The 22,891-nt window shown below is 29.3% G+C and overlaps 2 protein-coding genes across 8 annotated transcripts in view; both read left to right on the plus strand.

Annotated features, from left to right (window-relative positions):
* The window catches only part of GluClalpha (glycine receptor alpha 1), a 54,701-nt gene extending 45,692 nt beyond the window's left edge, over nucleotides 1–9,009 (plus strand). For 5 of the 7 annotated variants that reach the window (XM_089221865.1, XM_089221860.1, XM_089221859.1 and 2 more), the window contains 2 exons: nucleotides 855–1,288; nucleotides 4,815–9,009. In XM_089221865.1, the coding sequence (XP_089077991.1) occupies nucleotides 855–1,288; nucleotides 4,815–5,051 (671 nt within the window). In that variant the 3' untranslated portion in view covers nucleotides 5,052–9,009. The remainder of the gene's footprint in view (nucleotides 1–854; nucleotides 1,289–4,814) is intronic. The other 2 variants (XM_089221862.1, XM_089221861.1) reach the window with 1 other exon arrangement.
* Nucleotides 9,010–11,499: 2,490 nt separating this feature from the next.
* LOC149057041 (uncharacterized) lies at nucleotides 11,500–15,924 on the plus strand. Its single transcript, XM_089221866.1, has 2 exons — nucleotides 11,500–11,612; nucleotides 15,398–15,924. Exons 1-2 carry the CDS (start codon nucleotides 11,589–11,591, stop codon nucleotides 15,644–15,646), a joined length of 273 nt encoding a protein of 90 aa, XP_089077992.1. The 5' UTR covers nucleotides 11,500–11,588; the 3' UTR covers nucleotides 15,647–15,924.
* The last annotated feature ends 6,967 nt before the right edge of the window (nucleotides 15,925–22,891 follow it).

A 22,891-nucleotide genomic window follows, 5' to 3' on the forward strand; every position in this document is an offset into this window, starting at 1 on the left:
TTGAATACCTATATATAGGTAGGTACTTCAGTACACTATACAATTTAAAAATTTAAAAATAAATGTTATATTGAAGATGACTGAATCACTCAAGCTATGAACATTAAAAAATAATAAATTACTTTTATGAGAATTTCTCAAATCTCGTAGTCTAATATTGTAGTCTAATAGCTGAGATTCAAGTAAATTAAATAATGTCATTACAATTTCCTAGAATAAAGTAGTACTTACATGAGAATATTGTAAGTGATGACTCGTGTGATTTATTAATTTATGTAATGACTTATTTATAATTCAGATACTCGGATTAGTCGGATTTGATTAAAACTCGAACAGAACAATGCAATAATTAATTAAGGTAACATAATAAAATGTATGTATTCAAATTCCAACTAAACTCGAACTCAGAAACGCGAATTAATTCCCCGAAGCACTATATACCCTTTAAGCCTAACAGATAAGTTTCGTCCCTATATACTATACCTACGAAAACTTGAGATTCGATTTAAAAATTAATAATCCGACGACGGTGCAAATTCTAACTTAAGACACGTTATAATAAACTATCGATACATCGCATTAAGGTGACAAAAACAAGGAAAATATATAAAAACAAAAATACAATTAATGTAAAATATGCAATACACGAATTTTGGTACGATGAACAAATTGTATACATGTTCTACAATAATGCAATTATTCAAAATCCGATTTAAAATCTTACTCAGGTCGGGTATATAATATAATATATTATTTTACACGTCCGTCGGACAAACGCCGTTTATACGTTATATTATGATTATGTCACCGTACGGCGGCGGGTAATACATTACATGTTGTATAATGCGTCGCAGGAGAGTACAGCTGCTTGAAAGTGGATCTGCTGTTCAAGCGCGAGTTCAGTTACTACCTGATCCAGATCTACATACCGTGCTGCATGTTGGTGATCGTGTCGTGGGTGTCGTTCTGGCTGGACCAGAGCGCGGTGCCTGCACGCGTGTCGCTGGGCGTCACCACGCTGCTGACGATGGCCACGCAGACGTCCGGTATCAACGCGTCCCTGCCGCCCGTGTCCTACACCAAGGCCATCGACGTGTGGACGGGCGTGTGCCTGACCTTCGTGTTCGGCGCCCTGCTCGAGTTCGCGCTGGTCAACTACGCGTCCCGGTCGGACACGCACAGAGACGACATGAGCAAAAAGTGCGACCTGGAGCGCACCGTGTCCATGGACGTCGGCGACTACGAGGACGGCCCGAACTCGTTCAATATGGTGAGGTCGAATAGTACGGTGAGCATTGACCGAGCGCGGAGAACTCGGTTCGTTCGAAGCGCTTCATTTACTTTCCAGCTTTTTCATTTTTTTCGTTTTTTCGTTTTTTTTTTTTTTTTTACCTAATTACTTTTTTTTCAAGTTTCGTTCCCTTTTAATTTTGTATTCATAATATTATTATACATTTTACAACGTAATAGGTAGCGACGTTATTATTATTAATTTTTGTTTCGACTCGTTATTGTTTTATCGTACCACGGACAAGTTACTTTCGATGGTTTTAGATTCAAACACACACACACACACACACACACACACACACACACATGCTCCAGCAGACTCTTGAAGATTAACAAATGCATTCCGCCATTCAGTCTTAAATAATTTCTTTGCTAACACTCCTCCTCCAGCCACCACCACAACTACTACAAGTCACTACAACCCTCCCGAGTGTTTGGATACTATTTTAATTCCGTATTCGTTCGCCACACAAGCTGTGCCTTTTCGGCGAGTACTGCAATAAAGTAAATAATAATTCATCTCTTTCCCCGTCCAAGTTGCATTATAAAATGGTTATTTTCACGGAAAACGCGCATATTATTAAACCAATTAACTTCTCTCGACACTCCGTTCAGGCAAATTCAAGACACTGCTGCAGTTATTAACATTTAATATTACGCTCTTATTTTTCTCCGCCGTCCTTACGATTGTTATTGGTGAAACCGGTATCAACTTTGGATTTTAAACGTCATTTTATTTTAGATTTTTAAACTGAATATAAAAATGTTGTTTAATATAAGTACATACAAGCGTGTCAAATTTTTTTTTTTGTTAATAGCCATCGTTCAATGCTTAAAATATAATGGTGCAATATAATAAAATGGTTGCGCGAAAGTTCATATTTATTTTTGTTAAATAATTAATGTCCTGCAGTGTTGGAAAAGTCAGGCTGTAGATATGTGCATCGGTTCTAAATGAAAAATTATCTTTACAAACCATTTCAACACGCGATGTTCATAATATTGAAATATATACAGCGATAAAGCAAAATGAAAATATTTTATTCAATATCAATGATCACCGTGTGATAATATTATATATTTGCCAATACACCAGTGTTGTATATTTATTCTCGAAAGTGGGTAAAATTTTCCGTATTAGTTGATCGAATTATTATGGTATTGATTTTCTGATATTATTATTAATAATTTATTATGAACAGACCAAACACTCTACAAAACGGAACACATTTAATTGCTTAAATAAAAGATTTCAACAATAAGATTTCGTTAAATGCTTTTTTCTTCTTTAACTGATTGGACCAACCTATTGATAAACATAGAAACAATCAGTGAGATTAAAAACAAAAAACATTAAAACACAATAATACAATAATGCCCAACACGATAATGATATACTAAACTGTCGGTTGTTATAGTTCAAGTTTAGAAACATACTGTAGTGCACTTATTGGATTCATTTTATTATTTATTTGCTCCCGAATCCAAACCCACCTCACGACATTTTAAACACTTAACATTATTAAACTGTTTATTTATGCATTTACCGATGCTGCAGTATTTCGTCATACCTGTAATCGTTTAATTTTATTCAAGTATAATTTGATTTTAGTTCTTTGACTATATTATTATAATTTGTTTACAAACGCATTTTTCATTATTTATTTTCAAATGAAAAGCTGGGAATCAATGTTTGCATTATCCGCATGGTCTGCATCCTTTAGGTGAACAGTTTCTAGGGCGACATGGCACCGCCTCCTCTCGACATGTCGTAAATTTCAAGGAAATTAAAAAAAAAAACGAACTTTTCGATACCCAATACGCGTATACTGGCACACGATTTTGTAATCAAAAATCAAAAATAATTAACTAACCCGACTGCAATATTTTGTAAACTATATTTTATCAGATTTTCCATTACGACGAGAGGACTGGTCACAGAGTGCGAATGTCGCACGGGAACTGTCCGTACACGGTTAATGCGAGAGCTTGGCACTAGTCCGAATGTTTTTTACAAATTTTTTTAATTTTTTTTTTTTTTTTTGAATCAACCGTATCAATGACGAATACGTACTTTTAGGTGCATTCGTATTAAATATTATTTAATGTAGGTAAACGGTATTTCGAAATCATAATATGCATAGGTATATATTATAATTATATACAGTTGCGCACACAGAGAGAAATCCTTGACTTTAGTTCTCAAACCGATCTGAAACAACAGTATCTAATTTCAAGTCGAGATGATTTCTGACAATTGCAAAAAAAAAAACCAAAACCAGCGACTAATTTTAAAATTTATCAATAATAAGGAAATAGCGTTGGTAAGTATTTTACACTGCAGTGAATTAATGTTGCTGAATTATTTAAATTTTATTTGAATCAAAAATTTTAATATTTCTTATTTAACGCCTACACGGGGTGTAGATGAGCTTAACAAATATAATATAAAATCAATTTCTCGGCAAAAAAAATGTCTGGGTGCGCTACTGGTATGTACCTACATGGACATCGCCCATGTTTCCGCTAAAATCATAACTTTTCCTTTTTTGCCATCATTCGTTTCCGCTAAACGAGATTACGGCCAATTCCCTTTAATATAATTACAGTTAAAAAAAAAAAATTGATAAAGTAATATGTTTATATTACTTATGATGTTTCATACACATAGTAATAATATGTTATATAATTTATTTATAGATACCTATTTCTTCAAACAATTGGATTTGAACGTGTATTCAATTTTGTGTATATTTCTAGTATTTGGATATTTTTTAGACACAAAATCGGTTTTGCGTGTCATAAGAGCATGACACAACATATTATTATATGTATGAGTATTAGTAAACTATAGTTGAAGACTTGAAGTCACAGGGTTTATTTATTCATTTTTACGCACAGACAATTGAAACGACTGATATAGATCGGTAATATTTTGATGATATTTGTTATTATTTTTATGATTTATATATTTCTATTTATATAACATAATTATGGCTAAGCATGAATTATATTATCAAACTTCTATATTACTTAAATTTAAATGTTTAGGAGCATAATTTAAATTCACTATTCCTATTGTCATCCAATCGTTTGAAATGCTGAAAGCTCGTTAATAAAATTTAATACTTTGAAGGTATGAGTCTCATATCGCTGGGAAATGGAAATGTTTACGATTCTAGCGGAAAATGGTAATAAACAGTAACGTATACAGAGATCCTTCAATACCGATTATGCAATAATAATTTATATTTTAATATATTTCCTAATTTATTTGGAAGGTTATGACAATCGGTTTTATTTTAATATTTATTAAATCGGAACGTCGCCTGTATACGTTACTATAGGTTTTTGGAATTTTTTTTTTTTACTTTTTCATTCTCCGCGAGGAGAAAGGCTTGCAAAAAAAAACAATTCCAAAACGCCCCCCGGCCTGTATAACGCGCACATCAAGGCCCGTCGTCGTGGTGGAAAAACGACGATTAACGAGCTTTTCGGTGCGCGCGCGCCGTGTGTTTCCGCAGAAGCCGCTGATGCGCCCCGAGCTGATGATGTCCCGGGACAAGATGAGCCAGATCATTCACCAGGCACCGCCCATGGAGAAGAACTCGTGCTGGAAGTCGTGGATGTCCAAGTTCCCCACCAGGTCCAAGCGCATCGACGTCATATCCCGCATACTGTTCCCGATGGTGTTCGCCATGTTCAACATGTCCTACTGGTCCACGTACCTGTTCCGCGAAGGCGTGGACGAGGACAAGTAATTCGTCACGCCGAGTCCACTCTGTCGCAGACCGTCGTATTATTATGTTTTAATTTTAATTTTAATTATTGTCGCACCACGGCACACAACAATAATATTATCATCATAAAAAGACGCACGCGACCTCGCGTTTTGTGTATAATATTCGGATTTCCGTTTCGCATCAAATGATTATTATTTCCATTACGATCTATTTTTGAATTCCTTTTAATTTTTTTGTTTATTTAATATTTACTGTTGTTTTATCCAATAACGGGGTTTCGAGTATTTTTTCTTTTTTTTTTTTACACGAATCTCTCTATACGTTAGTCATCGTTGTGTAGTCTAAAAATCTTCTCTCAACTTGAAGTGCATTTACTAGCATCAATACAATTATTATTATTATTGTTAATAGTGAACTCAACCAGATCTCTCGAAAACTTTATTATAATTAAAACTTGTCCACTCCACATTATTATATTGATTAGCATCTCAATCGATATTTTGTAATTATTTTCTACACTCCATGCTCAATTTTACCTTTAAACGAAACCATTTGATTCATTTGTTACACACCTGACAGATACAAAGAGACAGGGTCCTTATACGAAATCTGTCGGGGAAATCTGTTCGCGTGTCCGACGCGCACGAATCGATTCCATCCAAATTTAATTTATCGAAAGAGCGAGAGTTTTCTTCCATATATATTATATAATATGTACCATGTTCATACCTCATATAGAAATCAACATAATATAAAACTCCGTCGACGTTTTCCATCACCCGACGAATTGCAGCTATACTGTCCGTTTCGTCTATCCCGTTCGAGTTAATTATAATCGATTGATTACTTACTTACAAACGCTCAATGCCGTTTATTCTTCTGTTTTTCGTGTTCTTATAGCCATGTATGTATACCGCCGCATCACGGATCGCCACAGAAAATAATATAATCCATTCGCGCGAGTATCCCGAATTGAAACTATATTATATAATAATAATATAATATGCATATGAGACCTTTTCAAAATCATTCACATAATTTATATAATATAATATGAAGTGCACAAATCAGAATTATTGTGTTTTAATAATTGTACTCTCAACGTTCGTTTTTTCGTTATACATTCAAATCACGTTTTCGTTTAAGCATAAGTTATATTTATTATTTCGTTTTATTATTACAACCACATTTGTAGGAGTTTTATAAAAATGAATACACGACTTACGGTAGATACGGTTCATATGATATCCGATAATAAACATCGTTCACGGATGTTAATTACTCATATTTTATGTGCAAAATATATTATTATTATTGTCACCAAGACTGTTTGGAATTCATATATTGTGCAAAGGCATCTATGACGACACACCGTATGGTAAATAGGCTGAGATGGAAAGTTTTGACCGAAATCGCTGCCTGTTCGATGACTTTAAAAACCCAATCAATGCTATTGCCTAATAGTTGTTAAGCTTATCATTATTTAATTCGAACGATAACTTAAGACCATATATATAGTATATACATAATAGAACTCCGGAACTGGAAAAGTATAAAATACTTAAACAAACCAAAATATGTCAAATATAATATCCCTTTAATTGTATGACCCGTTATGAAATAAATTGTGTTTTAAAACTGATCTATATTTTCCCAACTTTTCAAACTTAACTTTTAGTGGCATATTTATCTCATTTTATTTTGTAATTCCAATAAAATCTTCAAGTCATTTGAAACGATTAACAATTCATTAATGCTTGTTTTCTCTTCTATATATATATATTTATATACAAAACAAACTCAGTTGACGAAATCAAAAATTAGCTTATAACAACTGACTGTTGTCTTTTTCCATCCACCATTCATTTAAGTCCAGTTCCACAATCGCATATTTATGGTCTAATGGTTGCCGTTGAGATATTTTTTTTCCCGACCGAAGGTGTACACTCGTTAGGGATATTTCAATTTAAAGTTAAGATATATGCGTATATATTATATTATATACGATTTGTATAATTTTTAACAATAAGATAATATTATTAATTAGTGTCGTTTGACACATATATTACGCTATATCATAATGTATAATGTGAATATATAAGTTGCCAGAAAAGAATGCTTAAAATGTGATTTTTTTTAATATCAATAACTGGCCTACGAAATTATATTAGGCAATAGTTTTGTACATTTTGGGTGTAACGCTGACCACTGAGATGAACTTCAGCGTTTAACAAAATTAATTTAAAATAAAATCTCATTTTCAATAATTTAAATCGGTGTCCATTAAATGATATATTGTATTTAATATTGAATATTATTTCATGTAATAACTTATAATTTATATTCCTGCAGGTAACGAGAAAAGAACCAAAAGTCTGACTCTTGCTTCGATTGGTTTTGTTCGTTTCGAAAATATTTAAAATTCTCATTTTCATTTCTATGATGTATAACAATGTTCATGTAATAATATGTACACAAATTAAAATCTGGAACGAATAATTAGAAAAACTTTTAAAAACGTATAGACGATTAAGTATTCTGAAATTCTGTATAATATCTCATAAAAGAGCAATGTTTTTAGTATTATACACTAAAAATATTACAGTTTATAAAATTTCGATAAACATAAAAGTTTTATGATAAAACCACTTTTATGATTATTGTCAGTATAAAAATTCAATAACATAAAAAGTTAGTTATAACAAATACTAAATAACGGTTACATCATGTTGGAAAAAAGTATCCATAACATCATATATGATATCTCAAACTAACCAACAATTTTCTAAGTATGGTCTTAGTTGGAATAACGTTTATGAGTATTTTATAAATTTTTCAAAAGTCAATTTATTAATCCCGTGCGTCTCTAATTTAAAATGTCCACTCCTCACCTAATCATTAGGTTATTGCTTAGGTAATTGTTAGGTGCCGGTATCGTTGCCAATTTCAACATCGGTGCAGATGTGAGTAGACGAACGGAAACATTTTTTTATTAAGTTTGAAATTTTAGAACCTCATTATTGAAACATTATAATATAGGTTCTCGCGCTCCATTCATTATGTACCTAGTCTTATAGACGCCATTAGTCGTAATTAAAATTTAAAAAAAAAAAAAACAACAAATAATTATAAACATTTTGTGATGGAAAACTACACGTGATGTGTGGGCACCATACACGGAAAATATTTTTGCACAATATAAAATAATTTAAAGATAAGTTTTTAAGTGAGGTGTCAGTGATTCTATACAGTAAAAAATCTGTATTTGATCTTACCGCCGAGATAATTTATGGTTTTAAAAACCATCATATAATATATTAGAGTAATCGTGCAGGCTAATCGATTGCTAATTAAATATTAATTGAGAGAATTTTATAAATGATTAGTATATACTTAGTAATTTTGTTTGAAATACTTGTGTTTTTTTTTTTTTCATCAATTGGATTTATTATTTGTTATAAATGTTAGAATTGAGTTAGATACGTTATTGTGGTTGAGATTTCTGAAAGAAATCGATGAAATCTGGCTAGAGTGTTAAAATCAAAATCATTTTATTATAAAAACGCATTTTTACGGTTTAGTAATGGTGCTTTCTATAATTGAATCGAAGCGTAAAATGTTTTTTTTAACATTGTTAAGTACTTATGAAAAAAAAAAAAAAAAAAAATAGGAAAGTAAATCTGAATGTAATGAAATATATAATAATATAAAATTCATTGTGTTATGTAATAATAACTAACGATCATCACATAACTGTTGTCCAAAATATGAACATATATTTAAATCGAAATCAAACCAATAATGTGCTGTTACTAGACGTACGAGTGATAACGAGTTTTAATACAATATATATGTATAATATGTGTTAGTGTATAAGGTTGTATAAGATTTTATTGAATTACAATTTTTAATATTATAGATGTTGAAAAAAATTCTCTTGAAAAATAAAATATGTGTAAAAAAAATTGATAATTTATTTTTATGTCTTAAATAATTATTTCAAATAGGTACCTATGTTTTCAATGCATACGCTTATGTCTGAAAACTCTATAAAATTACGTTTACCAATGCACTTGAATACTATGTAAAAATCTTTTGGATGATCTGCATTTTTCCCAATGGTAATAAACTAATAGCTTAAATAACTAATAATAGTCCATTATGTAAGTAGGTATAAGTATTATTCTACATAATTTGTATTGTTGTTAATACGTTAGCTAGTGCTCGTTAATTCATCATCCCAAACAATCCAGTGTATTATTAGTATAATGCTCAATGTGACGTAATAATTTTTTAACCGTGTTACTTTTACTAATTAAAACTGTTTAAGATGTTTGCGAAATAGCAGTTAACAAGAGATATCAAACATCATGCATACCTACTGTTTCGTTTGAGTCACGTGCATATTTACATTTGAACGAGAAAAATATATAATTATCACCCTGGTTCATTGGAACTACTGTAGGATATGATGGATTGCGGAATACAACAAGAAACTAAAATACCTATAGGAATGTGTGAAACATGCATGCATAATATAAAATGGAAGCAACCTCTTTTATGCGTTTAACAAAAAGTGAAATAAATAGATAAATAATAAAATATGGCAAGCAGGTATAGTTAATAAATACTGAACAAAAATAACAATAATACTTTATTGAAACAAATTTAATAATATGTTCACTGGTGATTACTTACAATTTTCATGTTCATAATTTAATATATATAATGTTTAATAACATAATATTGTATGTATACCTACATAAATTTATACAACTGCATTAGAACAAATCAAATATTTTTTCAACTATAGAGCCCAAATGATTGTTATGATTTTCAATAATAAACTATTATACAGTGTGATCACGATAAGTGGAAACACTCAATAACTTTTTGTAGGCTTCATATATTTCAATTCTGCTTTTTCGGCTAACTAATAAGCATTATAATACACATTTTTAAATAATCAGACTATTTTTTTGACAGTTAATTTTGCGCATGCGCACAACATATTTTTTTTTTTAAATAGCATGATCCATTTTTGACCACAAATTATTTTTTTTGGCATTTTTTAATGCATTTTAGTGGTTGAATTTCTTTTCTAAGTCAAAAAAATGACCGAGTTATAGCAATTTGATTTTATGTTATTTGCACGGGTAGGTATAACAGATTATTATTACCAACTACGTATTTTATAATCTGTTATACCCATGCAAATAACATAAAATCAAATTGCTATAACTCGGTCAGTTAATTATTTGAAAATGTGTATAATAATGTTTATTAGTTAGCCGAAAAAGCAGAATTGAAATATATGAAGCCTACACATAGTTATTGAGTGTTTCCACTTATCGTGATCACACTGTATATTATTAAATATTAGCTATAGTGCTTAATATTATGCATGTCGCTTATAATGGAGTATACACTGTGCACACAACCAGCCTAATCCTCGTCCTTGACATTATGTTTCAGTTTTTTTTTATAATATAATATCATAAATTTTATTGTCTTGTATACTTACCTATCAGATTTTTAAATCTAATATTACAATACATGTACCTACCTCTATAATTATTTATAAAAAATATTAAAATGATTATTACAATTGTATGGTAAACACAAATACGTCATTATTAATGCATTATAATGCATTTACAATGACGTCTTTCTGTAATTTTTTTAATGGTAATTATAACAATAATAATTATGAATCATAACTATATGCACCTATATTTACGCTTCTTTAATAGGCAAATAATGTACCTATTAAAGAAGCGTTTACTTACAACACAAAATACAACTGTATGACAATATAGGTACAGCTGAAAATAATTTAAAATTTCTAAAAATTGTGATATGATTCCATCATTCTTATATTAAATATCAACCAAATAATTGCTATAATCAATTGATATCAATCCACCTTGGCTATTATATTCGTTCTTATCTCGTATTATCAGATAATTCTATATCATTGCACATATTTATCGACATTTCTTATTTATGGCAAAATAAACGTGGATAACCTCCATTATTTAAAGTTCTAATTTAGTTAGTTACGGTAAGGTAATGGGTAATAATTGTAACTAGAATTTTATACTTATCATCAATATTTATAAATCTATATATAGGCTATATTATATTTGTCAAGGCTTTTTCGAATTAAAACAACAGTTTTGGTGTGCTTTAATTGTTTAGCCAAATTTTTATAAAGGCGAATGACAAAAAAAACAACAGTTTTATGTAGGTATTACTAACATTTTATAAAATCTTAAGTTTCCAAAAAAATATTGCACAGAAAGATTAGAGACTAATTTACAAATAATTAAATAATTATATAGTATAATTACACCTAAAAAAATGCATACAAGTTGGTAGATGGTAAGTTTTTTTTTTTAATTAGAACATTATCCAAGGTTAACTATTTTATGATTCGTACACGTATAAAAACCAAAAATTGTTAGTGAAAACTTCAGTTATAGTTTTTCACAGTTTACACAGTAATAAGCCACAGTTTATTATTTTATCACGTAATAACTGCTGACATACATTATGAAAAACATCATAATATTTTCTGTAAGTATACCTATATACTATGTACCTACTTAAATGATAAAAAATTTAAACGTATTGAAAAAATATTAAAGGCAATATAATAAATGGATAGGTACTTACATAACAGTGACAGTGGATTTATTTATATCTAATCAATTGTTACGAATATAATATGTTTATCAAACCAATGCTATAAAATTAAAACTACTACTAGTACCTTAGCTCTAGAGTAATAAAAAAAATACTTTTGTTAATCACAGTATTAAATTTTTAATGGTTATTTAAATACTTTTAACAAAAACTTTAAGTATGCATAAAAAAATACAAATAACGATTAATAATTATGTGATATATGCATGCAGTTTTAGATTTAAATATAAATACATATAAGCATATTATACACTACACATATACTTAAGGGCTAGGACGCAAACTTAAAATCAAAAGCAATAATATAAATAATATTTAAAAATGTGATACAAACGTTGGTTGGACAATATTATCGATCTTTATTTAATGCAATTATAAATCATTTATATTTATTTAACGCTTCTATAATCTTAAGATGTTAATTATATAGTACCTAAAAATTACAAGCGTACTTACAATCAAGATTTTATTCTAAATTTACGTGTCTTACTCATACATGTTTATACATTCTTACACCGTTATTTTGTTTATATATTTGTTGATTAGAAATCGCCTTCAAAATTACGCTAAACCCCATATCAAAAATTTACTAGCAATCTCCATTAGAAATTCTCACCCAATATTAATTTCAACAAATTATGAACAATATGATATAATATACTGGATAGAATGTTTGGGGATACATTTTTAAAAATGTTTCGTACGAAAATATCAATTTTCTACAAGTATTGGTTTTTGAGTTCCAACAAAATCCATTTCTTTGAAAACTGATTTTGAGCAAATATTTTCCATTTATTCGTAATTTTTTCTCCGATTATGTTGAAAAATACCAGGAAGTTTCTTCTTTTGATAATTTTCATACGAGTATCACTGCTTTTCGTAAAGGCGACCCTCGACCGTTATTAGTTATTACTGTGTATATTTTCCGACGAACATTATATTCCAATCACTAACAAATAAATTATTATTATTTTAGATATTTGTTGAGAATCCCTTAATCATCTAAAATCTAAATTCATCATATTATTCAAATAATAATGAAATTGTGATTCACAGGACTTGGATTTTATAGAATTTTCTTATTCTTAGAATACTTATAGATACAAATATCAGAGTGAACTATGAATATGTTTCATCTACCAGAGACTTCAAGTACGAAATTTTATGCTGTTTTTTTTTGCATACTGAAGTATTTTAGGATTGAAGTGCTGTTTTCAAGTTTCGGTGCTATTTTTTTGCTAATATGATATATAATATTTAATGATTTATTTTATATTTTAATAATTTATAAATCTTGTTTATCTTGAATGAAAAATGGTATACAGTATACACAATTTGTCATTTAACTCCAATTTTTATCAGAATCCTTCCTCAAAGTGGAAAATTAGAAGATTTTTTCTGTAACATAATAAAAAATGTTCGATTTAAAGAAAAAAAAGCGGGGAAGTGGGTATCGCTCTGCTGTACATTAGGTGGTGGGGTGTACCACTGACTAGGGTAGGTTAGATTTGAATGCAATGATAGGTATCAATGTATACGAAAAACGATTCTGAACGGAGATGATTTGTCATTCTAGGATATATTATATTTAAATATTATCATACATTCTATTTTGAAACAAATATTTTATTTTTCAATTAAGACGCATTTTGCATAAGGCATGATTAATCAATTTTTCCAAAAACATTGCATGTAGTTATCATAAATCATAATACAATATATTATCATAGATATACATATAACTGGTTTTAGGATAAATCATTATCATTAAACGATTTCATAAAAATTTAAAACTCAAACGCTCAAAACATTTTTCCTATAATGACGCTTCAAATTTTCTCTATAGCTATTTGAAGCAAAACTTAGTGTTGAATTTTATAACCTTAGATATAAATACAAACAATATTATGAATTTTGAACTACAAAATAATTTGCAAATATTAATGGTTTTGACGAATTTTTGTCAATATTTAAATTCAAATGCTATTAAAAATTTAATTTGAATTTCCAGTAGACATTTTTTTCTGTGATAAAGATAGACAAATTTGTAAGGAATCTTGTATTCAAAATTTTTTATGAATTTCTAGCATAAAATAATTTACGAATTTTCGTGATTTTTACATAATATGTTGTCAAAATTCAAACTTTGAATGCTTATAAAAAAAATTGTGAGTATGTATTTCTTTTATTTTTCAACTGGTATTGTAAAAATAAATTAGGAGCCTTTTATTAAATTTTCAAATCTTTGAATTAAAAAGAAAAACATTTATGAATTTCTATCTAAGATAATTTGAACATTGCCGTAATTTTTACGTATTTAGTAAAAATTTGAACTTCAAATGCTAATTAAAAAAATATGTGCCAATGTATTCTTATAATTTTTTAATCACTATAAGAATAACTTATGAGAAACTTTGTATTAAATTTTTAAGTATTTTGATTGGGCCAAAAAAATTTTATCGACACTTCAAAAAAAAAAATCAGAAAAATTTAAAATTTCAGTTGTCTATAAATATCTCAAAAAAAGTCAAAATATTTTTAAAATTAAATCATGTAAAGAAAATGCTAATCTTAATAACTTGTGAAATTTTCAAGTATCTACGACTTATAATTTTTGAATAATAACAAATGTTTAAATTCGTTTGAAGACAAATTGTTATCGTTACGCTATTTCGTAAAAATTTAAAATTCACACGCACTTAAAATTTTTCCTATAATGATGCTTCGAAATTATTGCTCTATAGCTACTTGAAGGAAAACTTATAGAAAACTCAGTGTTGTATTTTTAATCTTTAGTTATAAACACAACAAATTTTATGATTTTTAAACTTCAAAATTACTTGCAAATTTTCGCGTTTTCGACAGATTTCGTAAAAATTTGAACTATAAACGCTTATAAAAAAAAATTGTGACTAACGATTTTTAATTTTTTTAGCTACAATAAGAACAACTCATAAAGAACCTTGTATTAAATTTTCAAGTTGTTTTGGTCATCCAACATTTTTTTACTGATACTTAAAATAAAAATGCTCATAAAATCGAAAATTTCAGTGATCTATAAATAACTTAAAAAAGTCAAATATTTTTGAAAATTTGACTGTATATAGATAACACTAACCTTATCATTTGGTGAAAATTTCAAGTATTTACAGTGATTAGTTTTTGAATTACAACCATATAAAAAAAATCGATTTTATCGAAAATTAGTTTTCCGTAAAAATTCCCGTTTTCTGTCATTTTTTTTTTGTTTTTTCGATTTTTTTGAAAACTGTTGGAAAATTTTTACTTTTGACCTCTATAATGCACCAAGGATATTCACTTTTACATCAGAAACCACCCCCAAAGTTTGAAATTGAAGCATTATTTCAACTAGTCATGTTGTACACAGACACAAAAAAAAAAACACACATCATTGTAAAATCAATACATTCATCACTTCGTTCAGAATCTAAAACATAGATAGCTACATTGTAAAACCGAAGTATTAATCGCTCCGCTAAGAATCCAATTAGGATTTTTGCGAGTATTCTTTCCTTCACTGTTTTTGAACCTTCGGGCTACGGACCTCTATGGTCCAATACTGGATGTCTGGATCTCACAAGTTTTCATCGTTATTAAAATTTTTATTTAAATTAATTATTACATACCATTTTCAGATAATTTCTGTACTTCTGGTCTTGCATCAAGTGTCTTGCGCTCGTGACGACATCGAGGGATACAGAAATAGGTATCAGTCGTATCCAAGGCCCGGTGACAGGCAATTTGGTGAAAATTATGGGAGGATGAACCGTCGTGGCGAGAATAACTGGTATCGTTTAGAGTCCATGTGGAGGTGGCGTCAAAATAATGGATGGAGGCAATACCCTCGGGGCTACAACTATAACGATAATTACTATTACCGTTGAGTATATATGCTGAGAGCCCGAGGGCCACTCTTAAGCCGGTGCCTATTTACTTATAAATCACCATGGTCCCTACACAAAAAATAATATAAGCACTCTTAACTCTATATGATATTTTATTTTATAATTCTTTGAAATGCTTATAATTACGTTTTTAACATTATTTAAACACCATAACACCACTCTGAAATTTATTTAATTATAAGTCACCATTCTCTGATAAACTACTTGTTACTAGCAATAAATTTACCACAAAATATAGATACTTACAGAAATTTTAATATTATATTTGTTAGATTAATTTTATAGCATTATGTGAACCTTGTAGCGATTAAAAATAAAATACTATAGGTACTTTCTATTATAATACTAAATAAATGAGTAGGTAAATGAGTACCTACCTATATATGTACTCGGTAATATTTTATAATTGTAAAATAATTAATCCAAATTGTACCATATTATTCAATAGCCATTCTATATTACTATTAAAGTATTATTATATATCTAATGTTATATAATTATGCATGATGTGTCAAGCCTTTGTAGGCGGGCACAAACTCACTCCTAAAAAAAACGGTTTATGCAACTTAATATACATATTGAAAATAATAAATTACTATGCAACAGGTTTGAATTGTTCAAAAGACTTTAACATTTCAAAAATGAAATTAAAATGTTTTTAATTTCACTTTCAATTCGCACGCTTTTTATTACATAGTATTAACTATTAATAGAAAAATAATTGCCGACAAGATATATCCACACAATATTTTATAATATATAGTATATAGTATAAAGACGATATAAAAACTTTACATGCGATGAGCCAGTTATCAAAACTTAAGTCACAAAGGTTGAATTGTCCTTTAAAATATCTTTATTTCAATATATTTTATAAATTCTAAGAATTAAAGATTTTAAAATGCATTGCTGACCACCAATAACTTAACTTAATACTAATTTTAAAACGCTGCATTTGTCCAAATAAATTGTGAGATATGTAACATATAAATGTTTATAATTTTTTGAAATAAATATCATAGATATGATATTGTATTATTTTACTTGATGGATAAAATAATATTAAGTTATTGGTAAGCTATCGTATGTATTTTTAATCCAGTTCAGTGACTATTTGATGTTAGTATCGCAACTTATTTTTAAATTTATAACTATAAAATAATTTTATGTGACCATAGGTATCTATACAGAAACTAATAAGTTATTAGTTATTAGTTTTACAGTTGATACAATAATATAATAATTTATTGTATTTATAAAAATAATAGTTCAATTTACCAAATTATTTAATTTTAAGTTAATCGCCTCAGTTATTCTTCCCAACAACTACTCATGACGTTTTAATTTATCCCAAATAGAGATTTCATATTTTTCGAAAAACATAATTATTATCTGTATCGGTTTCATAATTAATTTTTGAGAATATGTGTATATGTGATAGTTCATACAAAATATTTCCGTATTAAAAAAAACCAAAATTAATTCTAAAATAATCTAACCTATAAGAGTAATAATTACTTGAGAATTATTCTCAATCCTTAACGATCATCTACATTCAAAAATCATATGAATTTTATTTTTAGTATTGTTATTAAAATATTGAATTATAGATAACTGATGTGAAATTATAAAGAAATTTAATTACACAGAACATATTAAGATATTATTATTAATTTAATTACATATTATAATCATAATTCGTGGAGGTCCTGATAACTTACTGCAGTGAAAAGTCGATGATTGAATATCCAACGTATGAAATGTTTGAACTATTTTACCAGAAATAAGTCCGCCGTAGAATTTCAATCAGATATCACTCTGTGTTTTAGATTATAGAAATAATTTCAAGAGTTCTTTTTGTAATGTATGTATTACAGAGTTTTTTTACTTATATTTTCAGTGCTCCTCAGTTGTCAATATGAATATTAAACATTTTATACTTTGACAAAACGTGTGTCTTATGAATATGTTTTTCACATACATATATTATTATATTAATATAATTTTATTTAGTGTTTACCTACTAAAAAAAATTATATATTTCATGACTATTTTTATTTTTTACCATCTCGCATTGTTCGAAAGAAACAATGTATTGCCGTGTTTTTTTCTTCTTTCCCAGGCCTTTTATGAATAGGAACCTTTTATAATTCTTAGTCGCGGCGTATAGTCACGGCTGCGTGTTGGTATAACCCTATTTTTTTTCCAAGTGTTAATTTACAATAGGTGATGAATATTAATAATTCTTATTGCATTAAAATGTACAGGAGGCTTAAAATTAAATATAAATAAATACCTTCGCGAAGACATTTTACGTATCGATTGGCCTAATAAGCAATATTATACATACAGCTATACCTAATATTAATAATTTTTAATTAGTTTTATAAAAAATATTTTGTAATTTTATGTCTAATAAGCTTGTCAATTTGTGAAAATACATTTTTATTAGTTATTGATCGATGCTACGAATTTTTAAATATTTATTATTGTTAACACGATATTAGTCATCAACGGCTACATTAACAGTAATCATGATATTATGCGTATTCCGTATAAAATGTATTATATTCTTGATAGATCGATCACAATAAATCATAGAATGTAAATTCTAATCAAAAACTGCTGTTGTATACATTCCTCAGTAGTATCTAACATAAATTTATTATTCAACTATGCACATTACACAACAGTACAGCAAATCTGAGGATAGGTTAGGTAACTATTAAAATGTTAGGCATTAAAAAACGAAAAGATTACAATGAAGATAATCTCAATAAGCACAAATTGTATCACATTAATATCTTTGAAAACGTGCTGTATTAAGCATATTTATTTATTATTATAGCGTTCTATTCTGAAACAATGCCTTGCGGTGCACCACGACCCGTCCAGTCTTTTTATCCCTGCGATTGTTGAATGCACACACACCATCACACGCGTGCATTTTTACTGTGTGACTGCACGTCTGGCAGTCGTCGTAAACATTGTCATATAAGCAATGAGAAGTTTATCGAAAAAGACGAATTTTGTGTACTTGGCGGTGTAAAACAAATTTGAATTCAAACATTACAGTTAGCTCTTAGGTGTTACAGCGAGTGCATCCGCTTGCTGATTAGTTGCTAATAAAAGGTCAATTGCTGTGTATATATACTTCTTTTGCGGACTCGTGGGAAAGTTTAACAAAAGTTTTCGACAAAAAACGATCGCGCCCGGACAACTATTAAATTAGGCAGCATCCGGCATTTAAGAAGGTCCTGCAATGTGTATATTATATGTAATATATCAGCGTGCGCGCGGTGTATCCTGGGCTAAGCATATCATATATGATATATATATATATATATATATATATATATATATATATATATATGTATACTTGGGGATAATATTTGTCCAGATCGGATGGCCGGCGAACGGGTGAGCTATAACACATGAATGGAATATAAATGTACAATATGACATTCACACATTAAATGCAAACGTGCATGTGCGGTGGATGAACCTGCAGATGAGGTGGAGTTGCCCAAATGTTTTTTGAGCTCTGTATTATTTTTTATCAACTTCCTCATAGGTATATGTATGACGAATAACGTTAATCGAAGCTGCAGCGTGTCGTATTATATATCGTAATTATTATTATTGTCTACGAAGCTGTGCAGTGGTCTGGGAGAAGGGCGCCGGCTCGGTAAACGTGTCGTTGTAATTTATATTAATTCTCCGGAAACCTACGAACGATATGATGGATATAGTGTAATTATTATTTCCTGCAATGCACGCTTATGCCGATATAGGATTTCCACATCATCTGCAACAGACCAGTACCATATACTTACACTACATTAAATTTACGTACACGCAATATATCAGCATTCGGTATATATTATATTATACGTACCAATAGGTTTTTTTAGAACTCCGCTGCGCACGCTTTCAGCGGTTCATGGATTAGATCGAAATATTGTCGATGTGTCACGGCGGAACGACTTTTTGTGCTGGCTCACGGATACTTAATTACCCACCCCTTTCCCTGTCGTACACACACCGACAGACACACTACGTTAACAGGGGCATGGACGTTGTATATATAGACTGCAGGTAGGCGATCACCCTGTGTGCACTTTTTTGTATGAATGCAAATCATATATTTGTGGGCTTATTGTTATTATCTCATCAATGTAATTACTAATTATTAATCAACCATTATTATTATATGATCAATAATTCTTATTTTATAGTCATTGTTAATTTATGTATCCTAATCGTATTACAATTACAGGTATTTGTAGGTACATTAGGTAAATCGCTGTTATTATTTTAGTACGTAATAATTAATTAATTTTATTTATTGTATTGTTTGCGAATTATCGCATATTTATTTATGTTGTATAAAGTGTGCGCAAATTATTATCATTAATGAATTATTTGAAACTTTTGAGCGGATTTCCACTATTTATTTATATGCTGTGTGCACTAATAGTGTGATTATTATTATATTTGTTTTGTCCAACTATATATATATATTTATTAGGAACAGCTTAAATAGTGTGCGCGTAGTACAAGTTATAACATTGAGAGTACATAATATATTTAAAATGCTTATTTTGTAATTGATATATTATTTAATTTATGGTTGGGCGAAAAAAATCGCAATTATATTGTACATCCGTTTATATATGTATAAGTATAACTATCATAAATTTATTTACACTGATGTCTACACACTCTGCTAGCTATTTAAATATCATATTATTATGCAAAAAGGAAATTCTGGTTAAAATTGTATTTAAACTTACAAAAACCACTATAATACACATCAAATTAAATACATTGCCTATACTACTACCACATATACACACTTCTACCTGTTATTGGTCCACAGCCTTAGCGAATAGCCGAGTAATTTGTTATTAGAATCGCGTATTATTATTATTATTATTGTTATACGTTGCCGGCCCTAACGCCAACTGCAGACAAAATAATTACATAAATGTGTAGATTTTAAAATCCATTTTTGTATACCTAATTATTACAATATCCGGTATGCGGTATTGAACGAGCAGCCGGCCGTCGTTACCGGTTAGTGGTTACTCAAATACATACTCACAAATACCGTTTACGGTGAAGTGCAATAAGTGCATGCTGACCACAGGAAATGGTGGACGGTTAGGTTAGCCGACCGGAGCACGAGGAGTGCAGGAAAAACGGCCGACCGTCGAGTTGCAGTGGTAACCAGAACGCCTATGCCCTCGTCGTCACTGGCCGCGGCTCATACAGTGCCTCATCACCGTCCTCCTGCACAGCCATCCCTGATTGCAAACAACGGTCCTATACAGTGGTTTACAGTACTTCTCTGTTTATCTGAAAGTTTGAAAAAAAAAAACGAACAAACCTATAATCGATTTAACGGTTTCCATAACGAAAACAGTTGCTTATAAAGTTATACTAAAGGTATTTTAGTATATTATATATGAATGAACTTACTACATTGTAATTAGACATTAATATCTATCATCTATTATACAATATAGCTGCAGCGCTGGTATCCTGGCCATATAGTTATTTATAAACATTGTGGTAAATCGTATTATATGTAACTGATAAGACACTACAGAAGTACAGAACAACAACAAATATACTTATAATACTGTTTCTTGTTTTTAGTATTTAATAATAATTAATAATAATTAATAATATATATAATATATATTATTGAAACTTGAAAAATTTTTTTTAAAAACACATTTTTCTAAAAAAACAAATAAAAAAAAATGTTATTTAAAAAAATAATGAAAAATTTAAAAGTGTGATGTGGTTAGGTTTAAAACATTTAAAGCCGAGCTAAGTCTCACATACACTTCTTTGTTCAATCCTGTTTATAAGATAGTGACTGGGAGTATATTTAAAGTGTAAGAGCACCACACACTTTTAAATTTTTCATCAGTACATTTTTCATCATTTTTTTAAATATAATTTTTTTTAATGTTTTTTTAGGTGTTTTAAAAAAATAAAATTTTTATTTTCTACTTTTTAGTTAAAAGTAAATTTTTTTATTAAACGTTTAAAAAATATTTATGAAACAAATTTCTTATATTTAATAAAAAGAATTTTTTAATTTTTAATTTTTAATTTTTTAATCGACGATCAGTGGCGGTGATACGAGCGCGTGATACTTCCTCGGAGATGACTTTGCACATCCGTCATCGCCTACCTGGAGGTCCGTGTCCCAAAATGACAACGGATTATTGTATTGTCATCCAAGACGAAGGTCTGTACCAATTTTCAGAATTTTTCGTCGTCAAAAAGTGCCTCAAATCGAGCACGCAAGATTTGATTACAGACAAACAGACCGTCTAACAGACTACAGACGTGAAGGCGACCTTAAGAAAAGTGTGTAAAAATCCTATCTGTATAATAATAAATATCTAGGAGAATGATTTTAAACTTTAGCGGTTTAATTGCGGCAAGGTATATCGTAATATGATGGCGTATGCAAATACAATTATAATTATAAATATAATAATAACGAAGGATATATAGAGGGGGATGGTGGGCAAAGCCCCCACGTTTATATATCAAACACATTTAAGCGTATACTCACTAAAAAAATTACGACTACATTACTTCCTATGTATAATTATAATTAGGTGTGACGTGTAAGGCGTCACCGCCGCCAGCATTGCAGTTCGATTATTGTCTGATGAAGACAACACTATGCGCGTGTGCAAGCACGCCCGCGGGATAAAATCCCACCCGGGGCAAGATCAAAATTCTAAAACCAAATCAAAAACATTATTTTAAATTTTAATATTTATTTCTAGTGTCTTCATTCTAAAATAGCATGACCTAAATAGAAAAAAAAACAACATTATGTCATCGAATAAGTCCCTGACATGTGTAGGTTTACAATAAAATATTAATATTTTTTGAATACATGTTAATGTAGATGTTACAAATTAAATATATTCATATTAATCATCAAATAAAAGTTGTATGCGTCTCGGTTGCATACGAAATGATTGTATACAACGTCTTCAAAAATATTTTGTTTTTGCTTTTTACCAATGTCTTTAATATGCGTGGCATTCATGGTTTTAAAATATTCCCAGTAGGGACAATGGCGCCCTTGCGTGTGTGCGGTACATTTACCAAATATGTTAATTGCTCAGAACAATATAAGTGGTCGGTATAACAATCGACAGTTAATATATCTATTAATAATTG

The sequence above is a fragment of the Diuraphis noxia genome, unplaced genomic scaffold, assembly GCF_037042655.1.
Source record: "Diuraphis noxia isolate RWA-SAM2 unplaced genomic scaffold, SU_Dnox_SAM2 contig0003, whole genome shotgun sequence".
Classification (NCBI taxonomy): Eukaryota; Metazoa; Arthropoda; class Insecta; order Hemiptera; family Aphididae; genus Diuraphis; species Diuraphis noxia.

Coding starts and splice junctions, on each gene's coding strand:
- LOC149057041 (XM_089221866.1), top strand. CDS start 11,589: ATGAAAAACATCATAATATTTTCT. Junction 11,613..15,397: donor AAAACATCATAATATTTTCT/GTAAGTATACCT, acceptor TACCATTTTCAG/ATAATTTCTGTACTTCTGGT.